General features: G+C 36.3%; 3 protein-coding genes across 6 annotated transcripts in view; 2 read left to right on the top strand and 1 right to left on the bottom strand.

Annotated features, from left to right (window-relative positions):
- Positions 1-16,336, top strand: part of LOC6563522 (furin-like protease 1) — a 163,956-nt gene that overhangs the window by 105,517 nt on the left and 42,103 nt on the right. The gene's annotated exons all lie outside the window — the stretch shown is intronic.
- On the bottom strand, positions 11,354-12,217 carry LOC6563523 (putative cuticle collagen 99). The gene is made up of 2 exons (XM_001990411.2): positions 12,193-12,217; positions 11,354-12,129 (listed from the first exon to the last, which is right to left on the bottom strand). Exons 1-2 carry the CDS (start codon positions 12,215-12,217, stop codon positions 11,354-11,356), a joined length of 801 nt encoding a protein of 266 aa, XP_001990447.2.
- On the top strand, positions 13,406-15,163 carry LOC116805493 (leucine-rich repeat-containing protein 15). 2 transcript variants are annotated; one of them, XM_032737703.1, is made up of 2 exons: positions 13,416-14,504; positions 14,574-15,163. In XM_032737703.1, the coding sequence occupies exons 1-2, from the start codon at positions 13,495-13,497 to the stop codon at positions 14,941-14,943; spliced, it is 1,380 nt and encodes a 459-aa protein (XP_032593594.1). In that variant the 5' UTR covers positions 13,416-13,494; the 3' UTR covers positions 14,944-15,163. The 2 variants fall into 2 exon arrangements, with proteins under 2 accessions (XP_032593593.1, XP_032593594.1); XM_032737702.1 differs by having other exon boundaries at positions 13,406-15,163.

Here is a 16,336-nt window from a genome sequence, read left to right as displayed (position 1 = left end):
TATAGCAGGGAAAAGTTTGGCACGATATTAAATTCAATTGAAATAGTCAAAAAATTTTTAACTTTAGCTCGGAAATTAAGTTTCCTACTTTTGCGCCTCAAATAAATGAAGTGAATCAATGAGGGAATGTGCACCCCAAGAAGCACCAATATATATTACAAATTCTTTACATGGATACGGATAAATTTATATATATATGTATATATATATGTATGCGCTTGTGTGCCTTTTGGCTGGATAAAAACTTTTTGCATGGCCAATTGCCGAAAAGTTGCAGCTGGCTAATAAATATTTCAAAAATTCATTTGAACTTTTTGCTTGATGCTGCCACAAAAAATTACTCGAATTTATTGCTCACAGTTCCGCAAAAGTATGCAGTTTGAAAGCGACTGCTATGAAAGGGCTCAATTAACTTGGCTCCAGCTCTCATTTGATGGCCCCAACAATTTCCGGGCAACCAACGAGAGAGAGAGAGAGCGAGATGGAGAGAGACAGCTTAATGAATTTTCGCAGCCTGACAGGGTTGCCAGCAGCTGGCAATAGTCCTTGTTATTTGATGGCTTTCTAACGAGCAACACCGGCAATTGCCAATCACGATAATGATCCAACATTATCATTATGATGGTTGTCGTGATGAGCAAAGCAGTACTCGGGCAGACAGGCAGTTAAATTAATTAGCTGTAACTTGTTACAGCACGCAATTGAATATTTAAAATATCTCTGTCAGTGTTGAGTAACTTAATGAACTTAGTACTGCATCTTTTTTAGTGCGTAGGGAGTAATTGATGGCCAGTAATTTATCAAAATTTTAATAAACATTTCAAAAAAGTATACTGAACACAATATTAAAATCAAGAAAATTACGCTTCCAACAAATCCTGCTACTTCTACTCAGCTATTCATATGCTAAAAAATAATTTAAACTTACTATCGAAATTTATGCATTTGGATATTTAAATCGCAATTTCTTTCTGGAAAAATAGCTCACTTGACGGTAGTATGAAAGGCAAACACTTCGCTTTGAATAAATTACGCCGGTAAATGTTCACTCCGACAGCAAAAGCTGTCGAAGCAAACATTTTTCTTTATTACAATCTTTTTCGTAAGCCATTTTTTCCAATGCATTTTGAAGGCGCTGCATTTATTTGTTGGTATTACGTATAGGAGGCCAACAGAACATAAATAATGCCTTGCGTAAAAATGCTAAAATAAGATTTGTGTATAAGGTGCATTAAAAAGTGTGTTTTTTCAGAGAGCTAGGTTAAAAATATGTAGCGATTATACTAAACTATAAAAATACTCGAATGCTAAAAAAATATGTTTTTTTTTTTAAGAATTAAATAGTACTTGCATTTTACATAAAACTAATTAAACAACACTTAAGTTAGCTAGCAGGATATAGTCTACTTTTTGGTATTTTTATTCGTTCTACTTGATTTCTTTAGCTTTCTTTGTGTATATATTCTGTTTGTATCTGAGTTTGTATCTTTTTGTTGCAAATCACAGCTCATTTTTGTTTGGCTTATCTGTTTGTGTTTGAAAAGTTTTCTACTTCATTTGAACACACAGCGGGAGGCGGCGCCGGTCTTCAATTTCTTTTGCAAAATATTAAAATATGTTTCCACGCCTAAAATATTAAATAAAGCATCGTTAAGGCCTCTTATTACGCCTAACAACAAATTTAATATGCATTTGTGTAGGCACTTCATTTAATATATGAATTTCTGCACCAAAGTTAAAAATTATTAAAGACATCATTTGTTAAATATATAAACACATTTTTTGTGTGTTTTTATGGTTATTTGTTGAAACATTTATTTTTTGCTGGTCCCTTTTTGTTGCTCTTTGGCGGGCTTTGATAAAATCCTCCCTTTCGATGTCGGACATCGCTTCCATTGAAGTGAAAAATTGTTTATGGTCACCAGTCGGGGGCCCACATACAAAACAGGCGCCAAATATCCCCACTCCGAGTCCACATAGCTATTCCCGCTGTCACAGTGACTGCCTGTAAATTGCTGCTGTGATTTTAATTAAAAGGCTCAAAGTGCCTAGCCAGTCACAATCGCAGTTACAGCGAGTGCACGAAACATCGCACCATTTTTGCTAAAGTCAAAGTCAAATGGAGTTGATTTTAGGGCTCTTTTAATTGCCCCAATTGAGGGGCGGTAACAAAAAAAAAGAAAAAAAAAAAGAAGACCAATGGCTAAAAGTCCAGAGAGAAAACGAATTTTATACATTGCTCAATCAAGCGTGACAACTTTATGGCACAAGCCGAAATCAAAATTTGAAATTGTGGTAAATATTTTGGCTACATAAATATTGGCCATATTTCTTCCACTAGGCATAGCAATACCCTGCCAGCAACAAATAAGGGAATGATAAAATAAATAACAATGATATCTTAAGTTTCATTAAGTAATTTGAATCACCACCAATTGAGACTGACCTGTCTGCCTATATATGTGAGCTTTCCATAAAAATTAACCTTACAAATATCACATAATAAGTGCTCGATATGGCAAAAATCCTTCAGGCAGGGTATCTGCCCAGCGAGCACTCAAAATTCAATAATTTAAACACAATTTCTTATTGTATTTTTTGCGCTTACCCAAACAAATCGTTAGCATTTATATTTTTGCTAGAGGTGGTCGGTTGGGCTGGTTTGGGCTCTGTTCGGAAATAACCATGAAACGATAATTGCACAGTCAAATCATCGCTTTACGCTTGATTAACGGTATGTTTTGTTTGCCATAAGCTACCGCTGGCAGTTATGAAATTATTGCATCTAATATTTGTCAAAATTCAATCAAATTTATGGCACACAAATTTGTAAGCAATTACATTTGATTTTCTGTCCATCATAAAACCAAATAAAATACATGAATAAATGTGAACGAAAGTGCAGAGAACTAGTTGTAAAACTAAACGGTATATTTCCAATTGTAAACATGCAGTTATCAATCTAAAATTAAAAACAAATATTAATCAAAGGGCAATCAATTTTAAGGTCATCCGCAAAATATAATTTATTTTAATATTATATTTACATAGCATATAGTACTAAAAGAAAATCTATATAAATAAAATCTATGTATATATTTCATTGAGCATTATATAAATTATTCAAGAATAATAAAAATGCGCACTTGCATAGCTTCACAGATGTCTTCTTCTTCGATCTCTTCCATATTAATTTTGGCACCAGCGGTCACAAGAGGCGTATACTTGACATTTCCGCAATTCAATAATTTTTCGCTTACGATGTGGGCGCACAACTTTTATCACTTTTCTCCATTTGCTTTTGGTTTAATGACCGCTGCGCAATTAATTGGCCATAACTTTCTCCGTAGCCATCGCAGTCACAGCTGGCGTTTCATTACAATTTGGCCTTAAATGTTTTTTTGGTTTTCAACCAGCAGAGAGTGCAATTTCAGTCTTTGTATTGGGGCCAAGCAACGACGAGGTGCCAAGCCATTCATAATGTGGGAATAAATCATTGAGTACCTCTGGCCAGCATACACCAGATTGAGCATCTGATAGAGAAATCGAACAAGATATACAGAACGAGGTGTGTTAGAGTTGGAGGGTGAATATTTGAGTGAGTTATTCGTGTCACAGTCATATATCATGACGTTTTGTGTATGGATTGGCATTTTAAGTGCCAGGCATTTGAAATTAAACTGCCAAGTCAAGTGTGTAGTAAATGGAAATGATTGTGTATGAAAAATGCAGGCGACAGATCTGGATGCCAGCTGAAAATTTGAAGCTATAAAACTGAATCCCATTGCAAATGGGTTAAAAGGCTATCATATACGTTCTACTATCGATTTACTATCAATCACTCATTTTCAATTTTTTATTAATTTATATACATTTTTATTTGATCAGCTTGTGTTCGGACATCAGCTTGAGGTTAATTGATTAATTTAATCCGATACGTTTTAGCCCTCTATGCAGCAAGCAATCCATAACAATAATTCATAATTTAATTATCTTTAGCATCCGATGAGGCATTGTATTTTAATCAGACTTATTGATTTTATTTTTGTACGAACGCACAAAAGTGGCAAACGACTTTTGTCAGTCTTGTGTAACATTTTAATAAAATCAATTGCGTTTAATATTTATAATTTAAATGATTGATAAGGCTTTACTGGCGTTTGTCTAACACAGAAATTGATAATTAAACGAACACCTTTATCATGTTTAATATTTTGAGTGTCGGCTTGAGCACATAAAGTAAAGTTAAATATTCATGAACGAAGTATGCTCTTATGGAATATGATATTTCTCATAATGAGCAGTAACCTTGCTACTAGAATTTTTCATTTGTGCAAGAATTTCATTTTTAAAGGCATGAAAATCCTCTTCTTTTTTTTTTTGCTTTTACACTTTCAAGCATATTAAATATTTAATCAACTTGATGAAAGCATTTTCAGCTGATTGAATAGATAAGTGTCTGTAAAATTATAGCTTTGTTTAACTTTCGTTTTGATCAAAATTGAGCGGCATGCTAAAAGCCTCGTTAGGATTTGGCATGCATTCAAAAAAGTTGCCGAGACAAAAGCATTTCGTCCTGTGCCGCATGACATTGAAAAGTTGCCTGGCAAAAAGGACGCACAAAACGGATGGCAATCAACGCTGCAAGTGTGTGTATGTGTGTGCTTTAAGTGTGTGTTTGAATGTATATGTGTGTGTGTGTTTGAATGTATATGTGTGTGTGTGTGTGTGTGTGTGAGTATTGAACTTAGCCGTTGACCTTAGCCTGCTTTCTGCTTTCTACACTTGGGTATTTTGTCATTTACTTGTTAGTGGCACTACAGCAGAAATAAGTACACACATACAACACATATTTTTGACTTCATATATATATATATATATATGTATAAAAATATAAAGAAAAATCATGCTGCATATTTTTAGGTTGCAACTCGTGTTTTCGTTCAGGGCCAGTTGCTGCAGCCGAGCGGCGCTCAACGTCAACATCAAGTGGCCCACTCGGTGTTGCACTTGAACCGTAATGAAAGCATTTGCTGCCACCAGCACAAATACAGGCACAGTGTATGCTAGCTAAAGACACAGTGAGCGAGATATAACGAGAGAGAGATGGAGAGAGATAAAGCGACACAGAATTGCACTTGGTTAGTTTTTAGTGTGTGCGATATTTGACACTTGCCTCCACTTTTCTATTGCACTACGCTTGCACCAGAAGCTTCGTAGATGGAATTCAAGATTATAAACGGTGCTGAAAAATGCATGGGCCAACATTTTTATACAGATGCCAAAAGATTTTTTTTTCAAGTTGAGTGAACACTTTTAAATTGTATTTCTGTGGATTAACATGCTGATATTGAGTGCTAAATTAAACTAAATTAAAATAGTCACCAAATCAAATTTATGTTAATAGATTTTCTATATCAATTGGACAATATAAATGCAACGACTTGTGAATTATCATATTGTCTACATACACAATATAAAACAAATAAAATAATTATATTAACATGTTATCTTTCTATATATAGTGCACATAATGCAATGAATATGATACTGAATTGTCATTTTATATAATGACAAAATAAAATACAAATTAAAATATTATTTTTTTTTTTTGCAAATGGTACAAATTTAATTAATACACCGATCAATAGGGGTTAGTTAGTCAAAGCTAAATTAAAACCATGAGCTTAAATCATGACTATATAAGAGATTGACAAAAAGTCTGCTAGCTGGTCACTGGTATGAAATCAGGAAAAGAATATCGATTCGATTTATACGCTGTTCAGTTCTTTGACACAATTGACACGCCAAGCAATATCCCACATATCCCATATCGATATCCGATGGCCTTTTAGTTGTTGATGTTGTAATTGGGCTGCGCAGCTGCGACACATGCCACAAATGCCGTGCCGCACAGAAAGAATAGCCAGGCATCATTAACACGTTCTGTCACCGAGCATAAGCGAAGTCAATTTATTTTATTTGTTGCGGGCAAGAGAAAAATGTGTCTTGTATGTTTTTGGCCTGCTCTTTGGGCAACTTACTGTATACTTATATACAAACAAACCTTGGCAATGTCCTAGCTGTGTCCATCACACACACAATTCAACACATTAACACCTATTATGGAAGAAACACACACACATGTGCACACATATAGCTTCGAAAAGTCAACGAGGCAGTTGTGCAAATGGCCACATAAATAAAAGCGCTTGTCTGCCAAGTTATGAATAATCACGACAACAACAATGGTCAAACATACACAAAAACAATAGCACACACACACACACAAAATGCGCTATGTGTGTGTGTTAATATGTGTGTGTGTATGTGTGCTATTGTAATTAAGCTTTTGGCTTTGGCAAAGACCAAGTGGCGCCTGCATTTGAAATGGCGCCGCTTTGGGCTAATTTTATGGTCAATGCTGTGGAATGGATCGGCAGAAACGTCTGTCTGACAATATACACATACACAAATCTCATATATATCTATATATATATATATATATATATATATAGAGGTGGGCACGCATTAGCCCTGGCCATGAGCGACATGAACATGACCCAGATAAGAACAACTACTTTCAGGATTATACCGTATGTGCGTTAGCCATACAAATCTCAGAGTTAATTAAAAGTCGTTAGTGTGCGCCGTAATTGCAGCTAAATGAAATGACACGTGGCATTATCGAGAGCTGGCCCGGCAGCAGCAGGAAAAACGAACAAACAAAAAAGAAACAAAAGAAAAGAAGAAAAACTAGTTAACAGATAAGGGAAATCTTTCTCAAGTGGCATAGCTTAAGGTAAACGCAAAGTGTAATTAGAATAAACATTCAGATTTGTTGGTCTTTTAGAGCAGCTACTTATCGATCGAAAAATGCTAGTAAAAATTCGTGATTTAAAATTCGTTGCATATGCAAATATATTACAATTTTTCTGTGCTGCTTTTAGATAGTTTAAATACGTATTCAGTAGTCTAAAATTTTAATTAAACAATTCAGGTTTTTACCTTTTAATATTCAATAATTTATGTTCATTCTTCGCTTGCAGGTAAGCAAATGGACAACTTGAGCATAATTTACACTCAAGCGGCGCCTTTAAGTGTGTTTTGTAAGTATTCATTTCACACCAAAAATTTGAATAAATGTCTTGGCAAAGGTTTCACGAGCTCTTAGAGCGTGAAACTTGTTCAGCTTTGCGTTGTAACACAAAACCTGAGCGCATAAATCAACTTAATGAACTAAATGCCTTCCCTTTAGAGAGGGGGCCTCAAAAGTATGCTATGCGAGTATTTTTGAGCATATTTCCGAGGGAAGTTTTACTTAAAATTTGAGCGACTTATTGCGCTGCGCCCCGAAGTATGCCACAAGAATTTTAATGCGTTGCCATCAAAAATTAATAAATAGGCGCAGCGAGCTCTCTCGGCTGTCTCAGCTCAGCTGAGCTCATTATAATGCACTACTTGGCGAACTGTGAGTGGCACTGAATAAGTTATAATAAAATGTTGAGTACTACTTTAAGTAATCGCATGGATTCGCATTGAATGGAATTGCGTATTGTGAATTGAATTGAGCTTCAGTCCAAATGATTTGCTCATTCTGGCCAGCTTTTATCGCGAGCTGCGAAATACGCTTCATGAAATATGCAAGTGGACAAAAGCTGGCATCAAAATGGCGACGTTTCCCTTTGTTGCAACCGGCTGTTGCTGCTTTATCCTATTATCTCATGCCAGCATTTTGCTCTATTATTCATTTCTTTTCGCATTCTTCTTTCTGTCTTGTTTTTTTATGCACGCAAAACGGCGCAATTCCGGCCAATGTTCATTTTGCTGACTGGGCAAACTTGTTGGCCTCTGCCGGCAAATTACCGACAACTTTTGTTTCAAATACTTCCCCAGTCCCCACCCACTCCGCCCACACTCTTAGGCTATTTGCATTGGCGGCACTCCATTCTGTGCATATCTTCTAACAGATATAATTTGCCGCATTTTATTTCAACTTTTTTTGGGGAATGCAAATGTTGTCAAGTCATGCCAAGCATTTTATATTAATGACATTACTCACTAAAGTCGTATGCTGCAAGACAAAAAAATAAATAATTTGTACTAAACAGAAAACTCTTATTAATAATTCAATTTATAAAAAATACCTTGCATAACTTGGCTAAACATTATTTTATCTTAATAAATGTATGGTTAACTTTTTCTTAAAAATTGTCTATAAAAAAATCAACAAATCAGCAATAAGCACTTTAAAGACTAAAATTTGTCGAGCTTAACGTTTTCTAATATTTTAAATTTAAATTAAATTTAATCCATTTAATGGTAAGTCGAGTCCCGAAACATAATTCAATTCATTTCATGGCATTAATATAAAATTTCCTTTGCTTATGTTTTTTATAATTGCGCAATTCAAAAATGTAATTAACAATTTCGGCTCTTTGTATTTGTACAAGATTTCACATTACTTATACGCCACGTTTTATATATATTTATTGGATTGAGGCTATTATTTTATTCATATTAGAAAGACTGCATATTCCGCGTACGCCACGTGTCACGTAAACATCAAAGCGAAAAATGTCATCTGAACCTTGTCTTAAGTTGAACTGTGCCAATTTTCCGGGTATTTTGATATTTTTGAGTGATCATAAATTGAGTTGAGTAACCAAAAACTGCCTGCTCAAGTTTATTTTTGCCAAGTTGCGTGTCTTAACGGGTGGCGGATGTGGATTTCTGAGGGTAGCCACACTTTATTATTTATTGTCATAATCATGTTAAAGGCAGCAAAAGGCAAACGCAAGAAAAACGACACGATAATCATGTTTATTAACATGTTAACTTAATCAGCACATGAGCGGGCAACAAAAAAGTGATAAGCAACACTCGACATTTACTTTTGGAAGGAATCCTTTTTGAAGGTGGTTCCTCTTTTCCATTTACTAAAGTCTTAACACAGCAATTTATGTGAAGTGTTTTGGTTGTTGCTCTCTTTACATATGCTAAGGAAGTCTTTTCACAAAGTTCTGAGAGCACACATTTTATACTGCTGCTGAGGGTTTTTTAATTTCTTTATAAAATGTGGAACTTTATTTTAAAATACTTCAAATAAGTCATAAGTCTTCGTTCGAGGAAGTCTTTTCACAAAGTTCTGTGAACACAAATTCTATACTGCTGCTGAGGGTATTTCAATTTTTATAAAAAAAATGTGTAACATTATTATAAAATACTTAAAATAAATCATTTTGATCAGCTCTTTTTTTTTAAATATTTTAATCTGTTTCTTCAGTTATAAAGCGATAAAGTAATTGAATTTTTCATGAAGTTTTAAGTTCGCCAATTCATTTATTTTGTCTAGGGTATTTAATGTTTGTCATTTCGCAATTATTCGTTTATTTTTTATTATTGCGGCACACATTATAATTTTTATTATGCTCGCACACACATATGAACATTTACAGCTGGAAGCAGACTTAATTCACATTTGTGTGTGTCTTCAACATATGCTTTTCCATAACTTTTATTCGTGTAATTTATTTACCGCTTTTGAGTTTTTTCTTTTTCTTTTTCACTTCTATTTTATCTTCTTGTACATTTCTCTCTTAGTGCCTTGCCGCAACTTTGGTTTGTTCCCATTCGGTTTATCATGCTTGCCTTTTGTGGGGATTTTTGTGTTTTTTTTTTCTATCACATTAAGAGATAAGAAATGTGGCGGAATAATGCTGGTCGCGAGGGAGTTTTGCTAAAAAAAAATTGTGTACGCATTTTGCATTGTAACATTAGCACTTAGGAATTAGCTCTTTAAAACTCATTGAAACCAATGCGTAAGCATTTTGACATTATTCAGTATTTTAATAATGAATGAGTACACTTCATGAACTTTTTAGAATATTATAAATGAGATGTGGTTTGTGTTTCAATGTTAATTTCACTTATTTTGAGTGACTAATGAAAAGTTTCATAGATTGAGAATAAATAATTTTTTTTTCTGTCAACTCACATAAGTGAATGAATAACATTAATCTAATAAATCAACTTAGCCAAAACTTAGTCATCATAGACTTATAAATTGATGTTCACGTTTGTGTCTTTTGACAGCTAATGCAATTAGAAACACAAACATTTTTCATATTTTTAATACACGCACGGACATACACACACACAGATATGCGGATGGTCTAAAGTGCCCTTCCTGTGTGTTTTTTTTTAGTTGTAAATGCGAGCGGAGCAGCATTGCACATAAAACATTTTCATTTAATTGAAACAAATGCGTGCTGCGTATCAATTTAAGTAAACTGAACCAACACCAACAGAAACAATGATAACAGCAACTACTACTACTATAAACACTGCAACTATTGTAAGCGCTGTGTAGTGAAGAGCAATAAAAACTAACTACTACAATAAGATCAGACTTTGCCACAGATTGTTGCCATCATCAACATCAACAAGGGTGGGGCAGGGAAGCTGTCGACAGGCGACCCCAAACGACAATCGAATGTAACACGAGCAGCATGTGTTTGTGTGTGTGTGTGTGTGTGATTATATTTAACATCATTACTTTATGTGTGTGTGTATGTGACAGGGGATGCTGCAAAGTCAGAGTGAGAGAGAGTGAGAGAGAGAGAGAGAGAGAGAGAGAGAGAGAGACCTTAAGCAAGATTGTCGTTGTCAGGTGATATATAGAAACTATACCAACAACAACAACAAGAACACCAAAACTAGAACAACACAAGTGAACCGTAAAATGTCGCCAATTGAATGGCCGTCAATGGGGCTGCCCAAAAAAAAAAAGTAAATAAAAAAAGTGAGAAAAAAGTAGAAAACCAAGAGCTGCTGTTGTGTGCCATCAAAATCCATGTAAATTACATACAATCATCATAATATGCTAGTGTGCGTACGTGTGTGTGATGTGTGTGGTTGACTCTGCCATAAAATGACACCAAGCACGAGCGCACAGATGGAAGCTTTATGGTCCCAACAACACAACCTATCACATCATAAACAAATACTAAGTAGCTATAGTAGCTTAAAAAAAAAAAAAACCAATAATAATTCTAACGAGGTGCTTTTCGTTGTTTGTAAGTACGACTGTACTTTGGAGGGAAGCAAGCAAAAATTAATGAATTTGAGATTGAGCGAGTAAAGCTGGAAAACCGAAAGTAAAATAATGGAATCCCCTTACTCGTGATGTAAGAGAATAACACTGAAACTCATCTCATTCAACTGAATCAAAAGGAATATTAACAAAGGATATTCCTTATTAAATATTGATTTAAAAGGAATATCCTTTCTCCGTTATATATAGTAAAAAACACTTCTTTAAATGTTTTACTCTCGTACTTATTATTGTTCTTTAGTTATTATAACCATTTGTAAAATGTTCATATTGAGGTTTAGTGTTGCTGTTGGTGTTGCCATTTATGTTACTATTGCTCTGGGCATACCAAATACTTTGGGGACTCTGTTGTGCATTGCTGGAGCTGGGGCCGCGTGGACCCTCCCTGCCCCGTGGTCCAGTTGGACCCGTTGGACCACGTGGTCCAGGCAGTCCACGTGGTCCAGGTGGTCCTGGTGGTCCCGGGGGACCAGGCACTGGTATCGGAATGTAATTAGTCTGTATATCCTCCTTCTGGGCAGCCGCATCGCCAGGCTGTTTGCTGGGCTGGTAGTTGATATTGGGCCAATTGATACCCGTCTGGCCCTGTACATTGAAGCCCAGATGGACACGTGGCACCACCACATATGGAACTCCGTTCACACCCAGATTATTATTGTTATTGCTAATTCTATTTGTGCCTGAGATGATCTGCGGTCCATAGGCCACCGGAATGGCAGTCAACTGGGGCAGGCCATAGTTAATGCTTTGATCGTTGACCATGGGTATCGTGTTGGAGTAGAGATAATCGGGTACTTTGCGGGCATCTTTCTCCTGGTCTGTTTCAACTATTTGCGGCTCAAGGAAATTGGGCTCGTTCTCCAGCTCCTTCCTTAGCTCCTCTCCAGGCGCATACAGCACAAGTTGAGGAGTGTTTTCTGCTCCCTCGTTCTCCATGCTACGACCCACAGCTTGATGTCGTCGCTGTCCAGCGCGATGCGCCTGAGACAGGCTGAGAAGCCCCACAAGCAATGCTAGAATTGATTAATCTTTAATCCTTAGTTTCTACTTGAACTATTCTATTAGCGTTTGCTTACCAAGTATCTTGACGTTGACTGCCATCGTTGGTAACTAATTTAATATTGCTTCAAGCTAACTTCTTTTATATCAAATTGTTCCATAAGATAAGATCATTTGGTTCTTGGAAGGAGTTCGGCTTATCTTCGAAATAATTTTCGACCACTTAAGTCACATTGAACCCACCTTTAATCTAAGGTTCAGTCAACCCATTGTTTAAGTAATCAATTTCAACTGCCTATGCAAGCTGTTGGCTCATTCTGTTTGATAACTAGGTCAGTTTTAAACACAAGAAACTGGTTCTACTTTGGCTTGGCTTATCTATTTGCTGATCTTCTCTAATGGTCCACGGGTGTGGCATTTAAATAGAAATCACTCATCGTTAAATAAGCTTAGAATATTTTTCTTTCGCATGCTTAGTTAGTGAACTTAAATTTGAGATGGTATTTAATTGTGTTAAAGCTCAAAGATATTTTGGGGTAAGAAGTAATTGTTAATTCCTTGTGGAATGAACCATTCATTCATCTAGTGTTTGAGATAATCTATGAGTATAAAGACAGTTGAAGCTACTCAATTGCTACAAAATTAATTTTAGACTTAATTGTTAGCCTCTCTCTCTCTCTTGCAACAACTGAACAATTAAAGGGCCAGTAAAAACTGGGATGACTATAAAAATAGCCCGAATTTTATTTCACATGGAATTTCGTAATATTTATTCTATCTAATCGCTAATGCAGCGATTCACCCCCTTTTTTTTTGAGCATTTTGGCATTTCCTACTTTAAAAAACATTCATTTTCATCATGCAGACAAGCAAACCGTAAAAAAAATAAACATACAAAAACAGAAATGAATATAAAAAAAAGTCGAATATAGTGAATAGTTGTGCAGCATGGAATGAAACCGAAAGTTCAGCGCAGTTATTTGTGACATAAACTTAGCAATATGCTAAGTAAATATATATAAATAATATAAGTGAAAAAAAGAAGAAGAAATTGTGCTGCATTTAATTGAATTAAATCAAAAGCAATGTATACTGACAATTAAAGTAGGACGCTGATGGAACAATGGAGCACAGCGCACGGCTTGGGGTTACAGCGCTGCCCTCTTTTGCCTGCTGTGGCACAATTGAACCCGCATCCAACAACAACAGCAACAAGAACAACAACAACAACAAAAATGATACCTGCTGTGGTCCACTAAAGCAAAATGAATTTACAGTTGCAAACAGTTGAGCCAGTTGCGCCGTGGCGTGCGCGTCGTTGGGCGCTAGTCGCCAAATCGAAACGCATCTTTAGATTCGTATCCTAGGCTGACAAAGGGATGTGGCTGCCACATGTGGTACAGGTGGCACAGCTGCTTTCGCTGCTGTCGCTTGTCGCGTTCAGTGTGCGTGCAGCGAGTGGTTCGAGTAGTGTTTCTTCAGCCGCTCCGTCGGGTCAATTGCGTCGCATTTGGCTGGAGGATCATTGTAGTGCGGGCATTTGCAGCAATGTTGAGATTGGACGCAATGATTATGTCATATTGTCGCAGCAGCCGATTGCCAAGCAGCTAATGTTGACCTTTATCAATTCGAGCATTGCCAAAATACCGCATTTGATGTTCGATACGTTTCCCGATCTTCAAATGCTGCGCATGGAGAACTGTTCATTGGAGACGTTCGAGAAGCCGCAATTCGAGGGCGCCAGCAATTTGATGAGCCTCTTTTTGGGCCACAATCGCTTGAAGGATTTACCCAAGAATATATTCCTAGGCGCCGATAATCTGGCAACGTTGCACTTGGAGCACAATCTGCTGAAAGTGTTGCACAATCACAGCTTTCATGCGTTGAAGGAGCTCAAGCAGCTCTCCATTGCCGACAATCAGGTGGAGCAGCTGCCAGTCGGTATTTTTACCGGATTGCGCAAATTATTGGATCTGGATTTGGCTGGCAATCGATTGGAAGCATTGCCACGCGGCATTTTCGATCGGAATTTGAATTTGACGCGCTTGAATTTGGGCCGCAACTCGTTTGCGGCCTTTGAATCGGAGCTGCTGAAGTTGCAACAGCGCCTCACGCTGCTGGATATCTCTGGGAATACACTGCAAGAGCTGACTCTGAATTTCACGCAACTCGACCAGATTGTGGCACACAGCTGTGATCTGCGTCGCCTGACTGTCTACGGCACAATCAGGGAACTCGATTTGCATAACAATGCACTGCGGGAGTTGCCGCATATTCCACAGGCCGGCAATGTAAGCAGTCTGGACTTATCGCAGAATCCTCTGGGCAACCTGCAGGGCAACCCATTGCGTCGCTTCACATCCCTGCTGCGTCTCAATCTGTCGTCGACCAACGCGCATGAGTTGCCCGAGGGTCTGTTCAAGAAGCAAACCCATTTGCAAATGCTGGACATATCGGGCAACTCGATCTACTCGCTAAAAATCACACTCTTCGACAGCCTTAAGTCACTGCAGTATTTTCACTTTCAGCAGAACAACTGGAATTGTGATTTTCTGCAGCTGCTGATGAGCTCGTTTGTGAAGAAACGCGACATTTCATTTATGGAGGATGTTACGGCACCGGAACTGGTCGATGATTTTGTCGATGGCATTGCCTGCTGGTATGAGAGCGATAAAACATCCAAGAAATGCGATGGCGGCTCCGCAAATTCTGCTGCAGCTCTTGAGCTGTCCATTGTGCGAAATGAGATCAAAGCATTCACCGAGCTGGTGGAGAAGAAATTTGTGAAGGTCTATCGCATGCTGGAGGAAATGAAACTCAAACTATAAGCAAAATATACGTTTATGAAATAATCACAAGACGCGCTTTTTATGTACAAGCGTGCGCATATTTATTCAAATCAATTCAATTATATTCTATTCAATAACCCGTATTTAATCGCATTTTAAGAAATTATAATAATTGACACAAGCAAACCACTGACAAACATTTAAGAAAGTATGCAACTAATAATAAAGCGCGGTACTCTTTGAGAACCAACAAAACAAATTGTTTTAACTCATTTTTTTCTGGCTTTAAACTGAGTAGAGAGAAGGAAAGAGAGTGAATAGAATTGGGGTTTGTTCAAAAATTAAAGGAATACAATTGTTGCTTTACTTCTTGACAGGTGTTTTTTTTTTTAATAAATTTAGTTTGTTAACTGCATAGTATTTTACATATTTAATATTTGTGGATCATTTTCTCAAAGCGTAATTTTGTAATTTTGTAATTGAAAATGTGCTACAACAGCTTAGAAATATTAAGAAATTAAATTTTAATTTAAGGGATTAAATATTCTTATTAGAATTTATTTCATATTCAACGCTCAAGGGTATGCAACAGAAAATACTTCCAATTGTAAAGAGTTATTACAATTTATGAAATAATAACGAATTCGATTTGAACAGCGATTTAATCTGCATTTAATCAATTTGACACCAGTCACCTTAACTGAAAATCACTAGCTTTAAATTTACGCAACTTAAGCATTAAATATTGAATTTTCAGCTGAGCCAAAATGTCATTTCTTATGTTGGAAATGCGCATATTTTGCAAATATCATCTGCATTTTATGTCCTCTGCAAAAACGCCATATTTTAACCATCGTTTTTTCACACATCGCAAGCGTTTAAACAGCTTATCATATCGAATATGGGAAGTGAAATTAATGCAATAATAAAAAATATTCACATATATTGCACACCCTAAATTGAAAATGCCATGAATATTTTATGCCCACTGAAAAACCAACCAATAACAAAAAACTCTTTTGTCCATAATTAAAGTTATCAACAAAATGACAACGAACAGAAAGAGAAACGGCATATATATATGTATACATATATATATTGACACTTAAAAACCGACAAAACTTAATTAAATGCAGACACACACACACACATTAAATGCAGTTTTATAATAAAGAAAAAGAGCTAACGAAAATCAACAACATTTTTATGAGCAACGACAACTATTTGATAAAAAGACATAAATTTAAATATTTATTTATTTAGTAGTGTATTTAAACAAGTGCTTAAATATGCAGGCGCACACAAGCAGCACACTCACTTATACATTCATATATATATATATACACACACGCACACACACACATACAGATGATAGCAGTTGTAAACTGAGGGTAATCAAGTCACATTTTAATCTGTGGTCAAATCCTATTTG

The sequence above is a fragment of the Drosophila grimshawi genome, unplaced genomic scaffold (genome assembly GCF_018153295.1).
Source record: "Drosophila grimshawi isolate 15287-2541.00 unplaced genomic scaffold, ASM1815329v1 contig_311, whole genome shotgun sequence".
Classification (NCBI taxonomy): domain Eukaryota; kingdom Metazoa; phylum Arthropoda; class Insecta; order Diptera; family Drosophilidae; genus Drosophila; species Drosophila grimshawi.
This window is presented reverse-complemented; position numbering and strand designations above follow the sequence as displayed.

Coding starts and splice junctions, on each gene's coding strand:
- LOC6563523 (XM_001990411.2), bottom strand. CDS start 12,217: ATGGCAGTCAACGTCAAGATACTTG. Junction 12,130..12,192: donor AGTCAACGTCAAGATACTTG/GTAAGCAAACGC, acceptor AATCAATTCTAG/CATTGCTTGTGGGGCTTCTC.
- LOC116805493 (XM_032737702.1), top strand. CDS start 13,495: ATGTGGCTGCCACATGTGGTACAGGTGGCACAGCTGCTTTCGCTGCTG.